Raw genomic sequence first — 22937 nt, 5'->3', positions numbered from 1 at the left:
TTCCTTCCTCCTTCCTTCCTTCATTCATTCATTCATTTATTTTTTATGCCGCCCTTCTCCTTAGACTCAGGGTGGCTTACATGTTAGCAATAGCACTTTTTAACAGAGCCAGCCTATTGCCCCCACAATCCGGGTCCTCATTTTACCCACCTCGGAAGGATGGAAGGCTGAGTCAACCTTGAGCCGGTGATGAGATTTGAATCACAGACCTACAGATCTACAGTCAGCTTCAGTGGCCTGCAGTACAGCACTCTACCTGCTCTGCCACGCCGGCTCTTTGTACTTTGTACTGAAAAGGGTTCACCAACACTGATATAGGTGGAAGGACAAGGCCAAATGGCTTAAAGCCATAATACTTTCCTGAGACATGATTATGCTTTGTCTTCATCTCAATGTGCTCAATTTAGAAGGAATTTTAAATATCTATGTATCTAAAGTAACCAAGAAACAAAGCATGGAACTGGTCATTATAAGCTATGCAGAGTTACCCTATAGTAAGATGGGCGGCCAATACATTTTGTAAATAAATATAAATAAATAAAACAACCCTACAGTTAGTGCGATGCCATATGCCCAAGACCTTGAAGTTTATCTTTAGACAATCTGTATGAAACTGTTGTTAAACTACATACAGTTCAGAATAAAGATACCAAAAAATGAGATGGGGAACTCAAGTTGGGAACTCAGCCAAGTCCCCAAGATGGGAAACTGACTCCAAGATGGGACAGCAACAAACAAATTTTACTTGAACGTAGCCAATTTTGAAATGTGTTTGAATATTAATATTTGGTATTAATATACTTGAACATGGGCAATTTCCTTTTTAGTCTTTCATTTTACTTCTTGATCGGAAACTTGGGGAAATAATATTTTACCTGCCAGATACCATAGTGTGAAAAAATGAGGTGGGGAAGGGAACCACTAGACCATGATATTGGGGTGAAAGCTGAAGTTCCCTAAAGAAATAATGAGACAGTGGATTTCTTCCTCTTCAGAGATCCAACTCATAATAAGTAGAACCGGAAGGGGAAGCTGCCAGTTACTGTTCCTGCTGTTCCTCTATGCTTGGCAGGGCAGATCCTGTGTGACCTTTTGCCTATAACTGAACACTGTTTGGCTTCATACACTATACTAAGCCATCATAAATTTTAATATGTTGTTTGCGAACCATTTCAAGAAATGTTTCAGGACAGTTTATTAAAAGTTCAAGAAAGTTTATGAGGGTTGAGAAGAGATGCAGATTTGAAGGGGAAAGGTGATTCAAGCACATTCATCACACCTGTCAGCCTCTCCTTAAATGAAATACTTTCCTCGGTTGTACAAGCCTTGTAAAATAAACTCTCATTTACTCCAACTATTTCTTTCTTTTTAAAATCTGGATTTCTGCAGAAACTTTATATTTATGGCTTAGTATGTTCTGGGCATCCGGCCAATTGTGATTCTTCAATCATGGTGAAGTGCAACATGTTAACCCACTTCTACATTATACAGTAGCTACTCCACACATATTTTGCATAGTACTTAAAGGTGAAGCAAGTTGTTAATCTGCAAGCCTACTTGCCAACTTATTTTACTCTTGAACTGAATTCCCTTCTTTTGCCAAATGGTATGTCAAACTATAAAAGTGACCAATCTTGATATTAGAACTCATTTATTTACTTTAAAAGGTTATGTTTTTCTGCTCCTTCCTACATCAGACAAAATGTTTAAATATGTTTCCTAAATATTTCTGTTTTGCAAAGTAATGTTTCATGTGACATTTTCTTGTTTGCTATAGATACATAGTCCTTGTTTTGTATTTACCAAAAAGGACTCACAAGGCCTTTGATGTGATCATTAATGTCTCTGCCTGCCTCTAATATGTGGGGAAGTTTCAGAAGACACTTTTAAGAGAGTTAATTCCCTTTTTCTTGACATTAACAGATATATTCAGGCATCAAGGCATGCCTTACTATAAGCCCCTTTCCTTATAGTAATAATACTTACGCATAGAATCCATTAGATTTTTCGATAATATCATAAATCATTTGTGATTTAGTTTGGCTGAGTTTATCCATGGCTGTAACACCGCCATTGTTTTTTATCCACTCCAAGACCAAACCCATGATGTAAATACTGGAATCAAGAAAAGAAGGCACCGATTATTCATTCGACAAATTCTGCTTCTCCAAAATAAAATATTAGGCTTAGAAAATCTAGCATAGAATTGACTATGGAGATTTGAAAGAGCAGGAAAAAGAAAATCTCTAACTGTATATCAAAAGAACTTCCCATCAGAGTCATAGCTGTAGAGATTATGGTGTAAACATCTAGGTGGAATATTAATCCCTTTTATGCAAAAAACCAAAATCTTCGTCCATTTAGTTGCTGTTGCATTTTGAGAACATCTAAAACTAACAGACATTCAATTCACCTTTGAAAACTCCTGAACACCCTCCTCAAATACACTTTGATCAACTCATTTTTGGAGAAGAACCTTTACATGCAACAGAAAACTGGACGTGATCTTTAAGTCAATGGAAACTGCACGTTCCTGACAAAATTGCAAGGAAAAGAAATTTTCTGCAAGTGTGGAACATTTAATCTCAGTTCAAACGAAGGAAAGAAAAGGAATTCACTAAAAATGGTTGGCGTTATGCACATAATATCACCATCTATCCATTGAACTAATTATCCATCTGTTTCTTTCATGCATATACTGTAGTTTTTGCAAATCTACTTGCCAGCAACAATTACTAGAATTCAGTAGCTTTCATGTATTTGTCAGCTACCATTTTCAAAGAAAAGTTATTGCATGGAAATGAAAGCACAAAATGCAAGCAAAATGCGATTTTAGCTAGAAATTGCTGAAGCAGGGAACCTTTCTTATGGACCCTGTTTTGCATAATAATAAATTGCGTGCACATTTGCAACACTTCCAAAAGGTTTTCTTTTGCTATAGTGTTTAAATGAATACTCCAAAAGCTATTAGGCCCACATTTTCCAATCTTGGGTCATTCAGAGATTGGAATTGCCTTCAGATATTAGCAGTCTCAGAATTTTCACACAATATGACATTTGAATTTGACTTGAAAGAGCACAAGAAGCTTTCATCCTAAGCACTTTTAATTCATTTGCAGGTAAACTTTTGTGCATTTCTGAACCACAATGCAATTCCTAGAGGCTGAAATCAAAGAATATTTACCACAATCACTAGTATGACTATTCTACACTAAAGTTTCAAACAATTTCAAGTACCTTTATTCACAAAATCTCTCAGCAATCCTTTCAACCCACTTTGAAAGATATTTATTATCCTTTTGTCAAGGTTAATTGCATTCAGCCATGGAAGGCTTTTAACCAAAATACCCCAGCTTCTTAGCTACTATGAGAAGTAGTGTACTACATTCACTAAACTTGAGGGTATTATTATAAATCAACAGTCCTGGGACCAAACTATTGTCCAGCACTTAACTGTATTAAAGCAAACAGTGTCTTCAGTCTTTCAGTGACCAGTATACAACTGTCCTAGACTTTAGAACCTTATATGTAACTTCAGAAGTTACAATTCTTCGCAGAATGAGTGCACACTGGTCCCTGTAAAACTGGTCTTAGAGAATGTGGCCCTTTCCAGGTGAATGCTCCAAAGAAAGGCTTTGTGAAAAAATGTTTGATTTTTTTTCTTTAAATACATTACAAGGACAACAACTGGGACAAAAGAAAATAAAGATAGTACCAACAGTAATAGGTGCCTTGGATGCAATTCCAAAACATCTGGAGCACCAATTAAATACCAACAGCATTGACAAAAGCGCCATCAGTCAATTGCAAACAGCAGCTTTATTTGGCCCAGTTTACATCCTGCAAGGACACCTTTTATACTATCAAATGATATCTGCATATCCCAGATTCTTGAGACAGACTTGACAGGTAGATAAAAATGCTAACTACCGTTTAAACATTTGGTTTATTATGTGACCAGCAATAATAGTTCATTATTGTTAATTAAACTTGTATACTGCCCAACTCCCAAAACTCTGAATGACTGAAACCATGTAAAAACTTATGAGAAGAAAAATATTGCCGTCCCCTAAGATTTTGCTGGCCTTTTGGCTTTTTATTGGCAGAATATAATCTACAAACATTGCTGACAGCATTCAGCTCATGGGGTTTGGGGTTTTTTTCCCTACCTCCCTGTGCACTCTTGCCAAGTCAGATTTGCTTATCCCTGTTGGCCAATGCAGAATCCTTTCTCCACATTGAGCTGAATTTCAACTAAGCTTTCCTATTCCCTAAGCAGATGGGAGGGAGGAGGAGGAAGGAAGAGGGAGGGCATAAGTATAACAGAATGACCCACTTTAAAGCCACGCTGCCAGTTTCAGTGCTGTCCCTAAAGCAGGTTTAGTCATAGATTTAAATATCAGGCAAATCCTTGTAGCTAGGAAATGAGATTTCTTCTGGGGGGGGAAAAAGGTTATTAAAATCTACCCAGAAGATTAATGTCAGGAAGGCAAGTCTGCTATTGACAGGAAGTTAAAATGATCCACACTGCAGGAATTTAATTCAGCGCATCAGTCTGCCAATTCTTGAACATTTAATTCAGGATCTTGGCAACCCATGCTGTCACGAAAAAGGAAGAAAAGTAGTAGGCAGAATTTAAAATTTAGCCAATCTCTAGCAACACACACAGCATGGTGAGTTTGATTTTAAAAATAAAACTCAGAATGCACATACCCAGCCAATTTACAGGTTAATAATTATTATACTAGAACATGGTATATTCTGCAAATATGCTAGTACTATTAATCTGTGACTAAAGCACCGAGCCCGTTGATCTTAGCAATTTGCAGCTGGTCAGCCCTAGAAGAAAGAGAGGGCTGTCTTGTCCTTCTGTATTATGTAGCACAAAGAACTGACTGTTCTAAAGTTAACATTTTTTGGAGCACTCAAATTTACTAAAATGTTCTTCAAAAGATTTAAGAGTTTTCCCCAAGAGTAAGCTTAGCACAATAGGTTTTGTGTGCTGGTACTAAATGGGCTAGATAGGACACTGGTTCTCAAACCTGGGGGTCGGGATCCCTTTGGGAGTTGAACTACCGTTTCACGGGGGTCGCCTAAGACCATGGGAAAAGACAAATTTCCCATGGTGTTAGGAACTAAAGCTTTTATTCTGGCACCCTGGAACATATTTTTACAATCTGACCAATCAGGTGTTTACAGTGGGAGTGTCCCCCTGATCTTCCTGCCAATCAGCTTAAAGCTCTGTTGAGAGAATTGGCGCTAGACTTATGGTTGGGGGTCACCACAACATGAGGAACTGTATTAAGGGGTTATGGCATTAGAAAGGTTGAGAACCACTGAGATAAGGACAATACAAGCGTTCCTTGATAAATCTAGATGAGAAATAGCAATCTGGCACCATAAAGTCTAGAGCTACTGTATACTAAGACTCAGAAAGATTGTAGTCCAATTCTTTTGAGGTTATTAAGTTACTTGATCTTTGGTTTAATTAAAGCGAAGCTCTCTTTATAATGCCATTGGATCCAGAGTTAATGGAATAGACAGCCACTGTCATATTTGTTTGCTTGGTGGATTCATATCTCAACATTTCATTCAGGAGCTCACTTTGGGATATATAGTACCGCCACCTGCTTTATGTCACCACAGCTAATTCTGCAACATAGAAAGTGACTGGCTCAAAGTTCACTCAGTGAACTATTTGAACCAGGTGTTTTCAGGTAACTTTTATATAAAAGAGTATGGTGTAGAAGGAGACACCCAATCAAACAAATGCCTGGGGTGCTTCCACATACCTCTTGGTCTCTTTCAATCTATTCTTGGGAAATAGTCAATAGGGAACAACCACAAATAAGCTTCATTTAGGATTATATCTGCAATCATTGCATTCCTATTCAGATATTAATTGTCCTCATATAATCAGAACATGAGAAAGAGCAGATATAACAACTAGTTCAATATTGTCTTGCCTACAACTTGTCTACCAACTCAGAAGTTAATATTACACACATTCTCTAACTTCTCTTGAGCCTCCTTTCTACTAATGATCAAAAAGAAAGGGTTAAATAAAGTTCAGAAGGGGAGTGTTTTTAATAGGAAAGTGAACACAAGAACAAGGGGGCACAATATTAAGTTAGTTGGGGGAAGGATCAGAAGAATTGTGAGAAAATATTATTTTACTGAAAGAGTAATAGATGCTTGGAACAAACTTCCAGCAGACGTGGTTGGCAAATCCACAGTAACTGAATTTAAACATGCCTGGGATAAATATACAGTGGTACCTCTACCTACAAACACCTCTACTTACAAACTTTTCTAGATAAGAACCAGATGTTCAAGATTTTTTTGCCTCTTCTCAAGAACCATTTTCCACTTGCAAACCCGAGCCTCCGAAACTGTAACCGGAAAAGGAAGGGAGAAGCCTCCATGGGGTTCTCCTGGGAATCTCCTGGGAGGAAATAGAGCCAGAAAAGGCAGGGAGAAGCCTCCGTGGGGCCTCACTAGGAATCTCCTGGAAGGAAATAGGGCCTCCACCCTCCCTGTGGTTTCCCAAATCGCACACATTATTTGCTTTTACATTGATTCCTATGGGAAAAATTGCTTCTTCTTACAAACTTTTCTACTTAAGAACCTGGTCACGGAACGAATTAAGTTCGTAAGTAGAAGTACCACTGTATATCCATCCTAAGATAAAATACAGGAAATAGTATAAGGGCAGACTAGATGGCCCATGAGGTCTTTTTCTGCCGTCAATCTTCTATGTTTCTAAGTCAGTAATTAGTAAGAAACTTCTAAGTTATTAGTAGAATGAAGTTAACTTTAGCAAAAATACCTGTAGCATGGAGGTGTGTTGTATAACGAAGAGTTTTCTACTTGCACTTTGTAGTCCAGCACAATGGGGCACTCTTTCAGAGCATATCCGAGTAAATCCTCACGCACTATTACCACTGTGACTCCAGCACAACCAATATTTTTTTGGGCACCAGCAAAAATGACACCAAACTTATCATTGGGGGAGAAAATAAAAAGAAAGCTACATTATATTCATGAGTGCATTTGTAAAACATTTTGTACAGTTCTTACTACTTCATTCATGCATGGAACACATCCAAGCTGGTAAATTGAACGTGATCAGCCCTCAGTAAGAGGAGCAGAGGTACTAGCCCTGGTGACCTTAAATTTGAGATCATTACATATTGCAAAATGCCTTTTGGAAAGTTACCTTTGAAACATCCACTGGTCTGGAGAGGAAGTTTGATGACATATCACAAACTAAAACTGCTTTTCCAACATCAGGTACAAAGTCAAACTCCACACCATGAACAGTCTCATTAGCACAATAATAGATATAAGAGGACTCGGGATTAAGATTCCAGGTGCTTGGGTCAGGGATTTCTGAAAAAGATAAAATGATGGAAAACAATGGTGTTTTTTTTTTTAATTTCAGCCTGTTGCTTGTATTGATATGCCAGGAATGACTGCCAAAGGTCAAATGCACTGCCAGCAAATTTAATCTCTTACTTCAGCAAAGGAGATATTAAAAAAAAAAATACATTAAGCCTCTACAACCTTGTGCAACTATCTGGAGAAAGCAGAGTCTGATAAACTGGGAGTGGAAAATCTCCACTTGATATGGAAAGAAAGTAATTGACTAGTAATCAAAATAACTTTCAGTTTCAATTTGGGCATTTAAAAGAAAATGCTTTTTTGAAATACAAAAGCTCCATGTGTGTAATTTGCCTGGTATTTCACTCTAGTTTGAATGTTAGAAAATCATTCAGAAGACATTTTTCAAACCTTAGGTGGGTAGAGCATCTCTGTTACTCATTAAAGTAGCCTTTTTTTAAAAAGCCTCCGCATGATTCTAAAAAATGATTGCAGCTACTGCAAGACTTGCGGTAACTGGAATGAGTCAATTTTTTAAAGAAGTCACAATTTTTTAAAGCTCACACAGTAGCCTAAAAAAAAGGTGGGCTGCTTTAATGAACCACATAGAAATGGTCTGCTAAAAAATTCTTCTAAATTGTTTTTGAAGCAAGTTAATTAATCCTCAATTGCTTCTCCAAACTTAGACTATTAAAGCTCCTGAATATCAGCAGAATCTTTATAAATAATGATAAGATGTGAGAATTATGACTTTTCACTTTCTCTACCATTTTCATACACACACATATACCAAAATTGTTCACTATTTACTTTGAAATCCACGAATTCCTTATGATCAGGAACCTGCCATTTCAGTCAGGGAATGAGCAAAGGTTGCTGGTTTGCATCAGAAGCAAGAGGCAGAAGCAAACATTCAACACCTAATATTTGCGGTCCCTAGAGCAGTGGTTCTCAAACTTTCTAATGCCGCGACCCCTTAATATAGTTCTTCATGTTGTGGTGACCCCCAATCATAAGTCTAGCACCAATTCTCCCAGAGCTTTAAGCTGATTGGCAGGAAGGTCAGAGGGACATCCTTCAGTGTAAACGCCTGATTGGTCAGATTGTAAAAATATGTTCCAAGGTGCCAGAATAGAAGCTTTAGTTCCTAACACCATGGGAAATTTGTCTTTTCCCATGGTCTTAGACGATCCCTGTGAAACGGTTGAGAACCACTGCCCTAGAGAAACCAACTTTAAAACCAACTGCAGTGAATCCAGAGTAATGCAATCCATCTTTTAGAATAGAAAGATGATGGTGCGTATGTTTACACTACCTCTGCGACAGGAAACGGAAGACCTTCCAGATATTATAAATTTCTATCAGCCACAGTCAATACAGTTACAAGACAAAGGAATTGTAGCACGAATTAGTTGGCAGAAACTAAGTTACCTACCCTTGTACTTATCAGTCTTGATATAATGTGACCTTTATTTTAAAGGTAATTTTGTACACAAGATAACACACTGGTCATAGGCCTTTTTAAAGAAATGTAAAAGGGTGAAGTCCATATTAATTATGGCCAAAGTGTATTCAAGTTAAAGAAATTTGCAGCATCCATGCCCAAGCTAGTAATGTTTAGGAGAGTAGATCTTGAGTTCCTGCAGGAAAATTCCAAATAATTATGGAAAACCAAGGAGATTCAGAAAAGAAGCCAATAAGATCTGGATTCTTAATAATTTTTTTTGTACTCATCTACAGAATTACCATACTTTTTGGAGTATAAGATGCTCAGCGGTATAAGACGCACATTATTTTGGACGGAAGAAAACAAGAATAAGAAATTCTGCCTGCCTACCAACAGCTATTGGTATTCATCTGGCTAGTGTTGGTCATGACCTTTAAAGCCCTACATGGCATTGGACCAGAGTACCTCCGGAACTGCCTGCTACCGCACGAATCCCAGCGACCGATAAGGTCCCACAGAGTTGGCCTTCTCCGGGTCCCGTCGACTAAACAATGTCGTTTGGTGGGCCCCAGGGGAAGAGCCTTCTCTGTGGCGGCCCCGTCCCTCTGGAACCAACTCCCCCCAGAGATTAGAACTGCCCCCACCGTCCTTGTCTTTCGTAAACTACTCAAGACTCACTTATTTATTTATTTATTTATTTTTATTTATTATTTAGATTTGTATGCCGCCCCTCTCCGCAGACTTATACCGCCAGGCATGGGGGAGTTGAGACACCTTTCCCCCAGGCTTTTTTATACTTTGTTTTATGTTTGGTATGAATGTGCGGTTTGGTTTTTTAAATAATGATAGGGTTTTATATGTTTTTTAATATTAGATTTGTTCCACTACTATATTGTTTTTATTACTGTTGTGAGCCACCCCGAGTCTTCGGAGAGGGGCGGCATACAAATCTAATAAATAATAATAATAATAATAATAATCCTTGCAGCAAACATCAAACAGCCTGGTAAACTGCAGCACCTTCTTGCAGTCTGATTTAGCATGATCAGCTGATTGGTGGTTGGCTCAGCCTCCCGGAATACCACGTGTCGTGTCGTGGTTTAGGCCTTTGCATGCTCCATTTTAAATCCATTCCAGACTGCAGCGATCACAATGCACAGAGGCCAAAAATGGGGCATGCAAAGGCCAAAAACGTGACATGTGGAGTCCAGAAACATGACGTGTGGAGGTTGTAATGTGCTGTGGCAATTCCCTGCAGCTTGGAACAAGTCTAAAATTGGGCACGCGGAGGCCAAAAACGCATCGCGCAAAGGCCAAAAATGGGCTTCAGCAACATTCGGTGTATAAAACACATTGCAATTTTCACCCACTTTTTTTAGGGGGGGAGTGTGACTTATACTCCAAAAAGTAGGGTATTCCCTTCCTCTTGTACATTAGTTTTTGGGCTTCAACCAGTTACCATGCTTGCCTGGCAGATCATTATTTTCCCAAAGTAGATCTGATTTTATCGAGTTTACCAAGTAACCAACAGTCAAACATAAGCACATCAAAGGATCTGCAAACAATGAATGCAAATGCCTGAAAAGAATGAGGAAACCACTATTGTCTCTTCAAAGAGTTCCAGGATACTTTCGATATCTGAGAATATAGCAAAAGAAGATACTGAAAGCCACTTAATGAAGAGGAGGTCTAAGCCATAACCAAGAAGGACACGGGACGGGGGAGGAATCAGTTCTCTAGGTACTTAAAGGACGCAGCAAAGTAGTCCTCCCTTTCCATGTACAATGGAATAGTATCTGCAGTGGAGATCTTTCTTTTCTGTTCTTAGTTCTCCAAACAAATAGTCAAGGTTGCTTGATCTGCAGTGAAGATCTCCATTCCATGTATTGCCTGCTATATATACACTAAAGATATCTTAATCTTCTTTTGCAAGAAGATTAAAGAGACACACACATGTATACTATCCTTCCCACTATCTTTTCCCTACAGAAACTGCATACCTATCGATAGATGGCTATCCAAAAACTTTTAGGAACATTATAAATTAAAACAGCTAAAAAAAAATCTGAACTAAATCTTTAAAGTTGCAACTTAGCGGTCAACAATATAGTTGACAAATCAATAGTAAAGATCTTTGGATGGTATCATTACAATTCTATAGAGTTTAAATTTGACTATATAAGTTCCAAATATATGCAAAACAAGAATGAAAATGTAAATTATGTTAACCTCAACTTATATATGTTATCCCTACTTAGTGATAAATTAATATATATCAATTCCATATATCCATGAAAATCACTCTTTATAATCATAGCATTAAGTTTTTATTTTGTCATGTTTACCACCTAGTTCACATTTTGGAAATGCTCATTTAAATGTTTTGTCATGTCTTATGTGTTATGTTTGTTTGTTTGTTTTCTTCTTTATAATCAATAAAATTATTTTTTTTAAAAAGGGATATTGCAGCTAACCTAGCCTTCCTCGAACTCTCAGTGACTTTTAATGCCATCAATCATAGCATCCTTTTGTACCAGTTGAAAGGAACTGTAGTAGAGAAGAATAAATACAGAGAGACAAAGGCATGGAAAAATTGCATATGTACACACTGCTATACTGCGAAGACTATCTAACAATAGAAAGAAAATAATAACCTGGTATGCATTCTCATGCAAGTAAGTTAACTTACTTGTGTAACTTGAAAGCTTAGGATGCACAAGGTTCACTTTTGCGTATTTCTCTGCCTCCTTTGCTGCTTTGGCTGACCAACCTCCCGTAACCACGTAATCAGCACACCTGGCTTCTTTAAGCCCAATGAGATTAAGCGGAACGCCACTGAACTGGCCAGATCCACCACCTTGGAGAAATATCACTTTGTAATTCTCTGGTATATTGCTGTGCAAAACAGAAGAAAGGGTTTGGGGCGGAGGGAGCAATAATTCATTCATTATGCCTGGTAAAAACAGAAGACGGCATGCAAGTAGAGAAAACTTTGCAATACATTATATTACAAGTACAATATATCATATTACAATATATTAATGTTTATTTAGAAATAATCACTCCAAATGGTATCTCAATGCATAATCTTCTTCTGCCAAAGTGATATGATTTTGTAAAGTGCAATTCATATATTCGCTCATTTTTTAAAAAATTGAAATATCTTGATAATCTATGAGCTTTATACTGTTTTATTTTATGCAACCATTGGATAAAGTTTAGTAAGCAACTTTGCATAGGAAAATTTCTTGGGGAAAAATTCAAGAGTTTCACACTGTTTGTTTTTTGGACTGGGCTACAAGAATGGTGGAAGGTCTTAAGCATAAAACGTATCAGGAAAAACTTCATGAACTCAATCTGTATAGTCTGGAGGACAGAAGGAAAAGGGGGGACATGATTGAAACATTTAAATACGTCAAAGGGTTAAATAAGGTTCAGGAGGGAAGTGTTTTTAATAGGAAAGTGAACACAAGAACAAGGGGACACAATCTGAAGTTAGTTGGGGGAAAGATCAAAAGCAACATGAGAAAATATTATTTTACTGAAAGAGTAGTAGATCCTTGGAACAAACTTGCACAGACGTGGTTGGTAAATCCACAGTAACTGAACTTAAACATGCCTGGGATAAACATATATCCATCCTAAGATAAAATACAGAAAATAGTATAAGGGCAGACTAGATGGATCATGAGGTCTTTTTCTGTCGTCAATCTTCTATGTTTCTATGTTGGCAGAATGCATAATTTTTCAGCTTCTGAAAATGCCAGAACTGAATTTTTTAAAAGGCTCAGTGTTGGATTAATAAGATTTAATTACTGGGTTTCCCCAAAAATAAAACTCTATCTTATATATTTTTTTTGGAACTCTGAAATAAGCCCTTGGCCTTATTGCCATGCACTCAAAACCATGATTGGTCTTATTATCAGAAGATGCCTTACTGGGGTAGTTCTCTAAAAGAGAGGTCTCCAAGAAATCAGAACTAATTTTATCAATTGCTCCAGTCTAGATATACAGTGTTCCCTTGATTTTCGCGGGTTCGAACTTTGCAAAACGTCTATACCACATTTTTTCAAAAATATTAATTAAAAAATACTTCGTGGTGTTTTTCCCCTATACCATGGTTTTTCCCGCCCGATGACGTCATATGTCATTGCCAAACTTTCGTCTGCCTTTAAAAAACATTTTTTTAAAATAAATTTTAATAAATAAACATGGTGAGTAATAATCTAAATGGTTGCTAAGGGAATGGGAAATTGTAATTTAGGGGTTCAAAGTGTTAAGGGAAGGCTTGTGATACTGTTCATAGCCAAAAATAGTGTATTTACTTCCGCATCTCTACTTCGCGGAAATTCGACTTTCGCGGGCGGTCTCGGAATGCATCCCCTGCGAAAATTGAGGGAACACTGTATAACATGCCATTCTAGTTTGGAATAGACAAGGTGACAATGTTGAAATTATGCCAGCTCCCAAGTAGATGCCACACGTAGACATGTTCTTGACCTGATCTGGTCTCAACAAAAGACAAAAACTGGCAAAAGCAGCACTTGTTGGATGGACTGAAACAATGTAGAGGGATCCTGCTAAAACTTCAAGGCAACTATTGAAATTAAAGTACAAGCAATTCAATCTCTGGAATATATTCTGACTGGCACGCTCAAATATTGGCAGCAACTGTGTTGAGAATGAATCAAAACCCAGTACAGTATATACCACAGATTGAGCCTTATTAAAAATGCATTCTGCCCTTATTAGCACTCAGGAGCTCCATATGGCAGAAAGAGACATAATGGAAAGTGAAGATACTCCCAATCATGTTATAAAGCAGTTCAAAAAAACAAACAGCGTGAAACTCTTGAATTGTTTCCCAACAAATTTTCCTGTGCAAAGTTGCTTACTAAACTTTATCCAATGGTTGCATCAACTTTTGCAGAGCAATGTTGTGCTTCAGCCCCTGGTAAGCATTTAACAATGCACTTTAATAAAAAAGAGACTAGTCGTACTGATTGGCAGAAGAGTGTCACATAACAAAGAGGATCTGCCTTTCTATTACATTACATTACAACAATTCTCAGGACAATTGACAGCTACATATTTTATGAAAAAGAATTTTAAAACCCATTCTCCAATTCTCTACTTTAAATTACCCTCTTCCCAATACTTAATATATTTGTTTAAAAGATTGCATTGGATCTAATTAGTTAAATTTAAATTCTGTTCAGATCAGTGTGAAAAAATGTCAGCCTGATTTTAACAATGGCTAAATGCAAAGAGTTGTGTTGCGATCCAACCATTAATATTAAGTACAATTATAGACATTAGATATAACACGTGGCTGTTACAAGCTATCGTAATAAAAATTATAAAAGAAACTTCCTGAAAAAATGTATAACGATCCATGCCAAAAACAAATCATAGTGTCTCATTTTATCTCTGCAGCAATAAGTCATACACAGATAAATGTTTCATTGAAACATCATAAATATACTACACATCCAAAGGGAAACCATATATTGCAGCTACAGTATTTTCAGAAGTCAAGCTTTTAATGGTGAAAATAAACAGGTTAACTCACAGGAGTTCACGTAAGCAGTTTTCAGCAGCTTTGATAATTTTTGAAAAATCAGATGTTCTGTGACTCATTTCTAGAGAAAGGAAATCAAAGACATCATGTTATGAAACCAAACATACCGTAGCTTTTCAACTGATTGCATTTTAACTTGGCTTTCTTCAGGCAGCTTAAAAAGCACCTAAGAAACAGTAAACAGAGCAGACAAATTAATTTGCTAAACTCCACAAGGGTGTCATGGATAAATGGAGCTTAGGCCCAAATGAGGAATTATCTATCACATGCACCAGTGAGCACATTCTACTTACATCTCATGTTTCACATACTCAATAGAGGCAAAAGAACTCAGGCCATAAAAATTAGGTGCATAGATCTGTTCCCGCCATTGAAATGGCTTTCAGACACAAGAATGCACAGACATTCCCATGTCCATTGAAATGATAAAGAATAAAAATATTATAGTGGAATACAATAAATTTTCTTGGTTCAAAAGAAAGATCTGAAGCATTTGGAACCTCAGCTCATTTCTTTAGAGCAGTGCTTCCCAACCTTGGCCACTTGAAGGTATCTGGACTTCAACTCCCAGAATTCCCAGTCCAAATATCTTCAAGTGGCCAAGGTTGGGAAACACTGCTTTAGAGAACTTAAATGGGGAACAGTAACAAGGGTTGACATTACATACTAGTACGGGAAAGCTGCAACAGGACGAAGACAAATTTCTAATGACCTCTTTTTTTTGTCCTAGCAGTTTCCCACACAAGCACAAGGTCACCTTTTTTGGATCAATGGAATGTTGATCTTGTGCTTGCAGAATAACAGAGTTGGAAGGGACCTGGGAGGTCTTCTAGTCTACCCCCCTACACAAGCAGGAGACCCAATATCATTCCAGGCAAGTAGCCTCCAGTGATGGAGCACCAGTAACGGGTTGACACCATCGTACTGGTAGTGAAAATTGAGCTGCACCTACAGCTCGGTGTCTCCGGCATGTGTGCGCATGTGCATCTGAGCAAGATTTTGCTTCCTGCACATGTACAGAAGCAAAATTTCGCTTGGACGCACACCTGCACCGGAGATGCGTACAGTGCACTGGTAGTGGCAGGAGTGGCAACCCCCACCTATGGAACACCCACAATTTCTGAAGGCCCAATGTTCCACTTGTTAATTGGTCTCAATGTTAAGATACTTTTCCTTAATTCTAGGTTGCTTCTCTCCTGGTTTAGTTTCCATTCATTGTCTCTTATCTTGTCTTCTCATGCTTTGGAAAATAGGTTGAGCCCCTGGTTCTTTGTGGAAGTTGTTTCCCTACATTTGCATAGAAACATAGAAGATTGACGGCAGAAAAAGACCTCATGGTCCATCTAGTCTGCCCTTATACTACTATCTCTGGTTATTGAAACGGATGTCCATGTGCCGCCTCTATGTTGGTTGAGGCAGGCAGGATTCCCTTGAGTACCATTTGTTGGGGATCAGGGGAAAGGGAGGGTTTTGCCTTCTCTTTCTGCTCAAGATCCCCATGTACAATTGGTGGGCCACTGTGTGACACAGATGCTGGACTCGCTGGGCTTTGGCCTGATTCAGCATGGCTCTTCTTATGTTCTTTTTCTTGTATTTTATCCTAGGATGGATATATGTTTATCCCAGGCATGTTTAAATTCAGTTACTGTGGATTTACTAACCACATCTGCTGGACGTTTGTTCCAAGGATCTACTACTCTTTCAGTAAAATAATATTTTCTCATGTTGCTTCTAATCTTTCCCCCAACTAACCTCAGATTGTGCCCCCTTATTCTTGTGTTCACTTTCCTATTAAAAATACTTCTCTCCTGAACCTTATTTAACCCTTTAACCTTACTAAAAGTTTCAATCATGTCCCCGCTTTCCCTTCTGTCCTCCAGACTATACAGATTGAGTTCATTAAGTCTTTCCTGATAGGTTTTATCAGCATTTTTGGTAACACCCCAAATAAAGATGAGTTCCTTACCAAGGACGCTAATACCAAGGCCTTTGTAATCCACCAATTCTTTCTGGGCTTCCAATAATACCTGCAAAAGATGTTTCATATAATTATGCTCATGTCATAGGCCAGTGACGGCGAAACCTTTTTGGTTCGAGTGCCAAAAGCGGGTGTGTGGGGGTGCTAGCATGTGTTCACATGTCCACCCCCCTTCCCTCTCCCCCATGCATACAGACACACCCCACGCTGACCCTCCAGGGCTTCAGAAAGGCATGCGCACAAGCCTTTCTGAGGCCCCGGAGGCAGTAGTAGGTTCCTACCGATGTGGTCCAGAGAGCCCCACTGGTAGGAGCCCACTGATGATGCAATTTTCAATTATTATTTTTCCGGCATCTCCTGAGAAGGAGCTTCTCAGCTGTGCTTCAGAGCAAGAATAAAGGTCAAAATTTAGACCAGGGTGGGCAGGAGGGCTTCTACTGACATGGAGATGCGGGGAGGGGGGAATCACCGAAAATTGCATCAGCAATGAGTTCCTAGCGGTGCGCCTCTTTGGACTGCATCAGTAGGAACCCACCTCTGCCCAGAGGTGAAAAAAAATCACCCAATGGACAAACCAGAAGTGCATTTTTCCAAACTTCCGGTTTGTCCATTGGGTGATTTTTTTTTTGCCTCCCGGGCTTCAGGGAAGCAAAATGGTCTTTCCCAAGGCTGAAAATCTGATGGCCAGCGCACGTATGCACGCTGGATTTGACACAGGGCAACACCTCGCGTGCCCTCCGATATGGCTCATTGTGCCCCCCTGTGGCACACTTGCCATAGATTCGTCATCACGGTCATAGGCAAATCATATGTTCTATAGAAAGAAAGTTCATTTATTATTAGCATTATTATTCATTATTGTTTGCATCTTTACATGTATGCTTTAACATTTATCCAAGAGTAAGTAGTATAATTCTAGCAAGATCCTAGCCACGTATTGCCTGATTTGAATGGTAACAGTTCTGAATGTTTCTATTAACTGCCAAAATTTGGTCCCAAGAGCTTCCCTGTTGTGAAGTATGTGCTTTGTAATACTGAGTAACCTTCTAGGCTTATTTTATCTGCAAAAATACAGAGGACCACTAGAGGGCAATGAGAATAGCAAAAACTCTTGATCTTTGTTGCCAACTACAGTACTGAGGTTTTATAGTCTACCATGGCAAGCCTACCATTGTATAACTACAATAGTATGGATTCTAAGAGGAAAAATAATTTGAAGGATGCATTGGCCTGCATGTTGCATTTAATCAACTGAAATCAAATGGGTTATAAGTCTCTTCCTAGGATTACCTACACAATCCACCTCTTCTTCTTCTTCAAATTGGATTGCTTTGTCTTCTTTTCACATTCCAATATCTATTTAGAGTCTCAGCTGTTCTAGATTATTTAATTTTTTATTATTTTAAATGAGAGTCATTTCAGGAAACATTTGCCTGAAAGACTCACCAACGGCAAAAATGTCATTTAGATTTTACAAGTAACACCGGGACTTATTACCCAATTGAATCGTAGACCATCTGTAACTATTTAAATGTAAAATCTGTTTTGAAAGCTGGAATTCCCAACAAGATGCCAAGAAATGCCAGTGAGCTACATACAGTATACCTCCTGGAGGACTTTGCCAGGTTTCCATTCCCAGCTAACATTTTATTTATTTTTTTTAAAAAAATGATACTAAAAGGAAATTGGCATCCTGCAAGAAAAAGCATCAGCTTTCACCATCTTTATTTCCAAGATTATATCTAGAAATAAACATTATTTTGGTAATACATTTTCTGAAAAGTACCAAGAAATAAGCAGCTGCAACTCAGCAATTATTTTTGAAGTATCTCTACTGCCAGAAAAAAATGTTTTTTAAGAAAGAAAGCAGATGGGCTTGTCCCTCAATCTCCTAGCACTAAGGAAACTGATAAAAACACATCTTTTCCCCCACACTTCCTCCCTAACAGTTTTTATATTTGGATTTTACTTGTACTGATGCTGTTTTGTTTATAATTAACATTTCATTTACTATTGTGAGCTACCTATGTCCAACAGAAAGAAAGGTAAATTCTATATGGTAAATACCATAATAAATAAATAATTGGACAATAAATAAAACAAGAGAGAGGTGGCCAGGAATTTGTATAAACCAGTGTTTTATAACTGATGAGGATTTATGTAATAATTATTCTGCAATTGACAAGCCCACAATTGCAATTGACATGCTCAAGAGTTCAAATGTGAACAAAAATCCCATGAGTATCTAGCAGACCCATGTGTTCTAAAGTTTAGCGGATCACAGCAAATTCAACATTAAAATCCTCATTTACACCACTTTTATCTTGGATAAGTTATTCATAAAACAACTTTTATCATTCACCCTTCTCTTTCAGAACATAAAAAAGAATCATTCTCTGCTTTGTTTCATTAAACTGTAAAAGGTTTTCTAGATCTTCAAAGTTTTTGACATTCTTTTGAGTTACTGTGATTTGCTGGCTCTGATAATAGGATCATCATCTATAGATTTGGGCTCCCTGAAGATATTATCTATTGAGTTAGCCTATTAAATTAACAATTTAGGCTGCCATTTTTTAGAAAATTGTCTTCTATCTATCTATCTATCTATCTATCTATCTATCTATCTATCTATCTATCTACCATCTACCTATCTATCTTCTATCATCCATCCATCCATCCATCCATCTATCTATCAATCAATCTATCTATCTATTCATCCATCCATCCATCCAAACCTACTGGTAATTGAGAAATAAAGATGCTTTATACAGCTGATTACACCAGTGCCTTCAGATGTAAATCTTACTAAACATCAAAACTGATAAAAAGATCAGCTAGTCCTACTCAATTTCTGAAACAAGTCTCTGATACAGTCATCCTTACTAGCTATCCCAAAGGTGCTTTTCAAAAGGCAATTGGACTTTCTTGGGGTTTTTTCCCTTGAAAAGGTCTTGCTAAGCTTCTTCAGTTCTGACTGAATGATGGAAAAATGGAAGGATTTAGATTCCTTGCATCGTCAGCATTCTGCTCACTGTTGTTGAGGCCACTTGGGGTTTTACCTGTACCCTCAAAGTTACCTGAATCAGAGTTACAAATGGGTGTGGAACCTTCTTGGGAATGCTGATAGAATTATGTTGTAGGCAAGTGATAGATGGTATTGTATCCCTTCTCCTCTGTTAAGAGAGGGGTTATCAATTTTAACATTGGTGGCTCTTTGATCTCTTTCAAACCAGTGGTCCTCTCTGTCCAGAATGTGAAATTTGATGTCTTTAAAAGATGATTCAGGCTACCCTGAGGTACAAATAAACTCCCTAGTGGTCGTAACAACTCTAAGAGTGCTTTGCAGTTGACTGCAAAGAATACAAATCTTTCCATTCCCCACCATTCATTCAGAACTGAAAAAGCTTTGTGGATGAGAAATGAAACATCAAGGGAAAAAAACCAAGAAAGTCCAGCAAAGAAAAGGACTTCAGGACAACCATGACCTGGATGACTGAGAATCTCCACAGACACTCCTTACAAGCTGCTTCACATAGAAAATTATTTCTTTTAAAAGGGAGGGGGATATGTCCCTGATAAAATGTTAACTAGCCCAAATAGTAGCAATGCCACTTTTTTCCAGGCCTCAGTAAGAAACATGGTTATTTTTGAAACTGTTTAGACTTGCAGTTCTGCTGGAAGGCTGAAAAACCAGATATAAAGAGCCACACCCTCTAAATGTGATTGGATCAAGACATTTGCTGATGCAACTTTTTGGAATAAAGTGAGTTACATACGTGGAAAATAATTCAATTAGCAGAAAGCTGCCTGAAGTTAAACTCTGCTGCATGTCTGTCCTTCACATTCACAAAGGATTTATTCAGCAAGAGAAGACAATGAACTTTTCAAATACTTTCCTCTCTTGAATGCACAAACACAATGGTTAAGAATTACACACTTCAGTTTTCCCAAATGGAAAATAGGAGAACCGTTTTACACATGTCAGAATTTGTGCTCTACGGCACAACCAAAACTTAAACATGCACCCTTCTTAAAGTCATGAGGTGCACCAATTAGCAATATGCTTTTGCTGCTATGCCAGAAATACAACTTGTTATCCATAGCAGGACTGAAATGAAATGAAATGAAAATGCCTAACAAGTTTGAGATGTGTTTGGATCATAGTAGGAATTAAAGAGGGGGGGAAATGCAAAGACAAAATATCCTGTAATCCTACCACGTGGGCAGCTACTCTGCTAATATACCTTTGACAGAAAAAATATATTATTTTCCCATTTAGCCACAACTGGTCTGCAAATGTTAATGTTCTGCATTTGGGCTTTTTTAAAGGAAAAAAAATCAATCTTTTGCACTGCATCGGATTTAGAAAGGTAAAACATCAAAAGGCCAAGTTACTTTAAGCTAGGATTTTAAAGGATAAAGTCAATACTGTGCTAAGCATAGAAGGAAACTTAATTACTTGAATAAAATCAGCATGCTTGAAGAGTGCAACTGAGATCCCCAACACAGAGTTTCCAGGACAACCGTGTCAACAGGGGCACCGTTTCCTAACTTTTTTTTTGCATCTGAAGTATTCGTTTAAAAATGAAAATAAATTGGCCCGATGCAGAGGATAGAAATATCTTCCTCATCATCTTGCCAAGCACAGTCCCACAAAGTTTCCAAAAGTTTCAGAGATTTCTGGCGACGTTTCGACGAGGTCCCACTCGTCATTTTCAGGCTGGTGCTTTTGTCCTGTGTGCTAAGGCGAATAACATATATGAAGGTCTTGCCATATATATATTGCTCAAAAAAATAAGGGGAACACTTAAACAACATAATATAACTCCAAGTAAATCAAACTTCTGTCCATTTAGGAAGCAACACTGATTGACAATCAATTTCATTTTGTTGTCAGCACATTCAACTTTGTACAGAACAAAGTATTCAATGAGAATATTTCATTCATTCAGATCTAGGATATGTTGGAGTGTTCCCTTTATTTTTTTGAGCAAGATGGATAGATAGATAGATAGATAGATAGATAGATAGATAGATAGATAGTATATATGTATGTATATGTGTGTGTATACACACACACACACACATATAAATTGTCCTAAAAATGGGGATTTTAATACTCTGATAAAGTCAATAGGGATTGATGAAAGCTCAGTAATTTTTTAGTAGTTTTAAATAAATTTTAAAAGTTCCAGTGATCGTGATGGTTATTGCCACCCCCCACCCCCCAATATATATAACGCATACATACGTATTGGTAGTATATGTAGATACAGATATATATATAAAATATATAGATATAATAGATATAAGTTATCCCTATTTAAACCAAGGTATACTCGGTTGCAGCGCTTACTCTCCATAGGCATAGCGGCACCACAAACCTCGGGACAATCTTCCCCCATTAAACAGCGCGGAGCATCCCTCCCGCTTCGTTTTACAAGCGGGAGTACCTACCGGTCGCGGGAGTTTCGCCGGTCCGGCGCCGAAATTGGCTACGTGTTTCTTAGCGTCCATGGTTGTCAGCAGCGGAGCTCCTCTTTGCTTGCCTCGACTCGCGCCTCTCTGTCTTCTTGAGCTCTCTGGAACTCAGAAGCTCCCTAAACGGGAGCGTTCCTGCTTTTCTATTGGTTCCTTTCGCAGAGGGTATAGCAATGGCAAGCGACCCGATTGGTCGGGAGCTTTGCAGCCGGGCCAGTGATTGACCGGCGCCCACGAGCAGGCGGCGTGATTGTCCAGTCCTTTCGGGGCAAAGCCAAGGCGAGAGGTTGCAACATCCGAGCCGCCGAGCCAAAGAGAGGCGACCGAGCTTGCCGAGTCAGCGGGCCTCTCCTCCCCTCCCCTCCGGCAGCGTCGCGTGCCGAAGCTGGAGTTGTTGGATCTTGCTGGGATCTCGCTGGCTTCAGCGGGGAGGTCTGATTAGCACGATCCTATGGCACGACTAAGAAAGGGGACGTTTTTACAGACGGCAAAGGCGGGGATGCCCTCGGAGTAATCGAACGGGAGGGAGGGAAGCGTCCCCGTTTTCTGCCAGCCGCCTTTTCATTTCAGTTGAGCGCATTGGGTTGGGAATGCCTGTCAAGAAGTCGGATACCAACCTGATGGGACGCATTCGGTGCCTTTTCTTAGCATTATTATACTCTGAATCAGTCCACCTAATGCCCCAAATTTTAATTCATCAACTAATCCCCCAAACTTTAACCCATCACCTAATCCCCAAAACTTTACCCGCTTAGACTATTCACACTTTACCCTTAAACTACCTATTTATTTAAACGTATTTATTTAAATATTTAAATATTCTTTATTTAAATACATTTATTTGTTTAAACTATTTACTATTTATTTATTTAAACGATTTACTAAGGGTAGACTTTAAACTTTACTGTTGACCTCTCCCTAATTCCTAAGGGGTCAATAAGGGACGTGCATAAGGGCACCAGGGTGCCTTCCATCCCCTGTCCTAATGTTTCTTTTTTTTAAATTATCATCATGTATATAAATATTATTATATCTTTGTATGCCACCAATACGTACTTGACAAAACA

General features: G+C 38.3%; 1 protein-coding gene across 2 annotated transcripts in view; it reads right to left on the bottom strand.

The window, feature by feature from the left end:
- Positions 1-21990, bottom strand: part of PSAT1 (phosphoserine aminotransferase 1) — a 31654-nt gene extending 9664 nt beyond the window's left edge. For both annotated transcript variants that reach the window (XR_011558322.1, XM_070742717.1), the window contains exons 1-7: positions 21847-21990; positions 16378-16438; positions 14403-14472; positions 11520-11725; positions 7220-7392; positions 6830-6999; positions 1987-2115 (exon numbers count right to left, since the gene is read on the bottom strand). Coding sequence is in view for 1 of the 2 variants with exons in the window: in XM_070742717.1 (XP_070598818.1) it covers positions 1987-2115; positions 6830-6999; positions 7220-7392; positions 11520-11725; positions 14403-14472; positions 16378-16438; positions 21847-21906 (869 nt within the window). In the remaining variant the exon portion in view is untranslated. The remainder of the gene's footprint in view (positions 1-1986; positions 2116-6829; positions 7000-7219; positions 7393-11519; positions 11726-14402; positions 14473-16377; positions 16439-21846) is intronic.
- Between the last annotated feature and the right edge of the window lie 947 nt (positions 21991-22937).

The sequence above is a fragment of the Erythrolamprus reginae genome, chromosome 2 (assembly GCF_031021105.1).
Source record: "Erythrolamprus reginae isolate rEryReg1 chromosome 2, rEryReg1.hap1, whole genome shotgun sequence".
In the NCBI taxonomy this organism is placed as follows: Eukaryota; Metazoa; Chordata; class Lepidosauria; order Squamata; family Dipsadidae; genus Erythrolamprus; species Erythrolamprus reginae.
The sequence above is the reverse complement of the archived record's forward strand: the minus strand, read 5'-3'. Positions and strand labels throughout refer to the sequence as shown.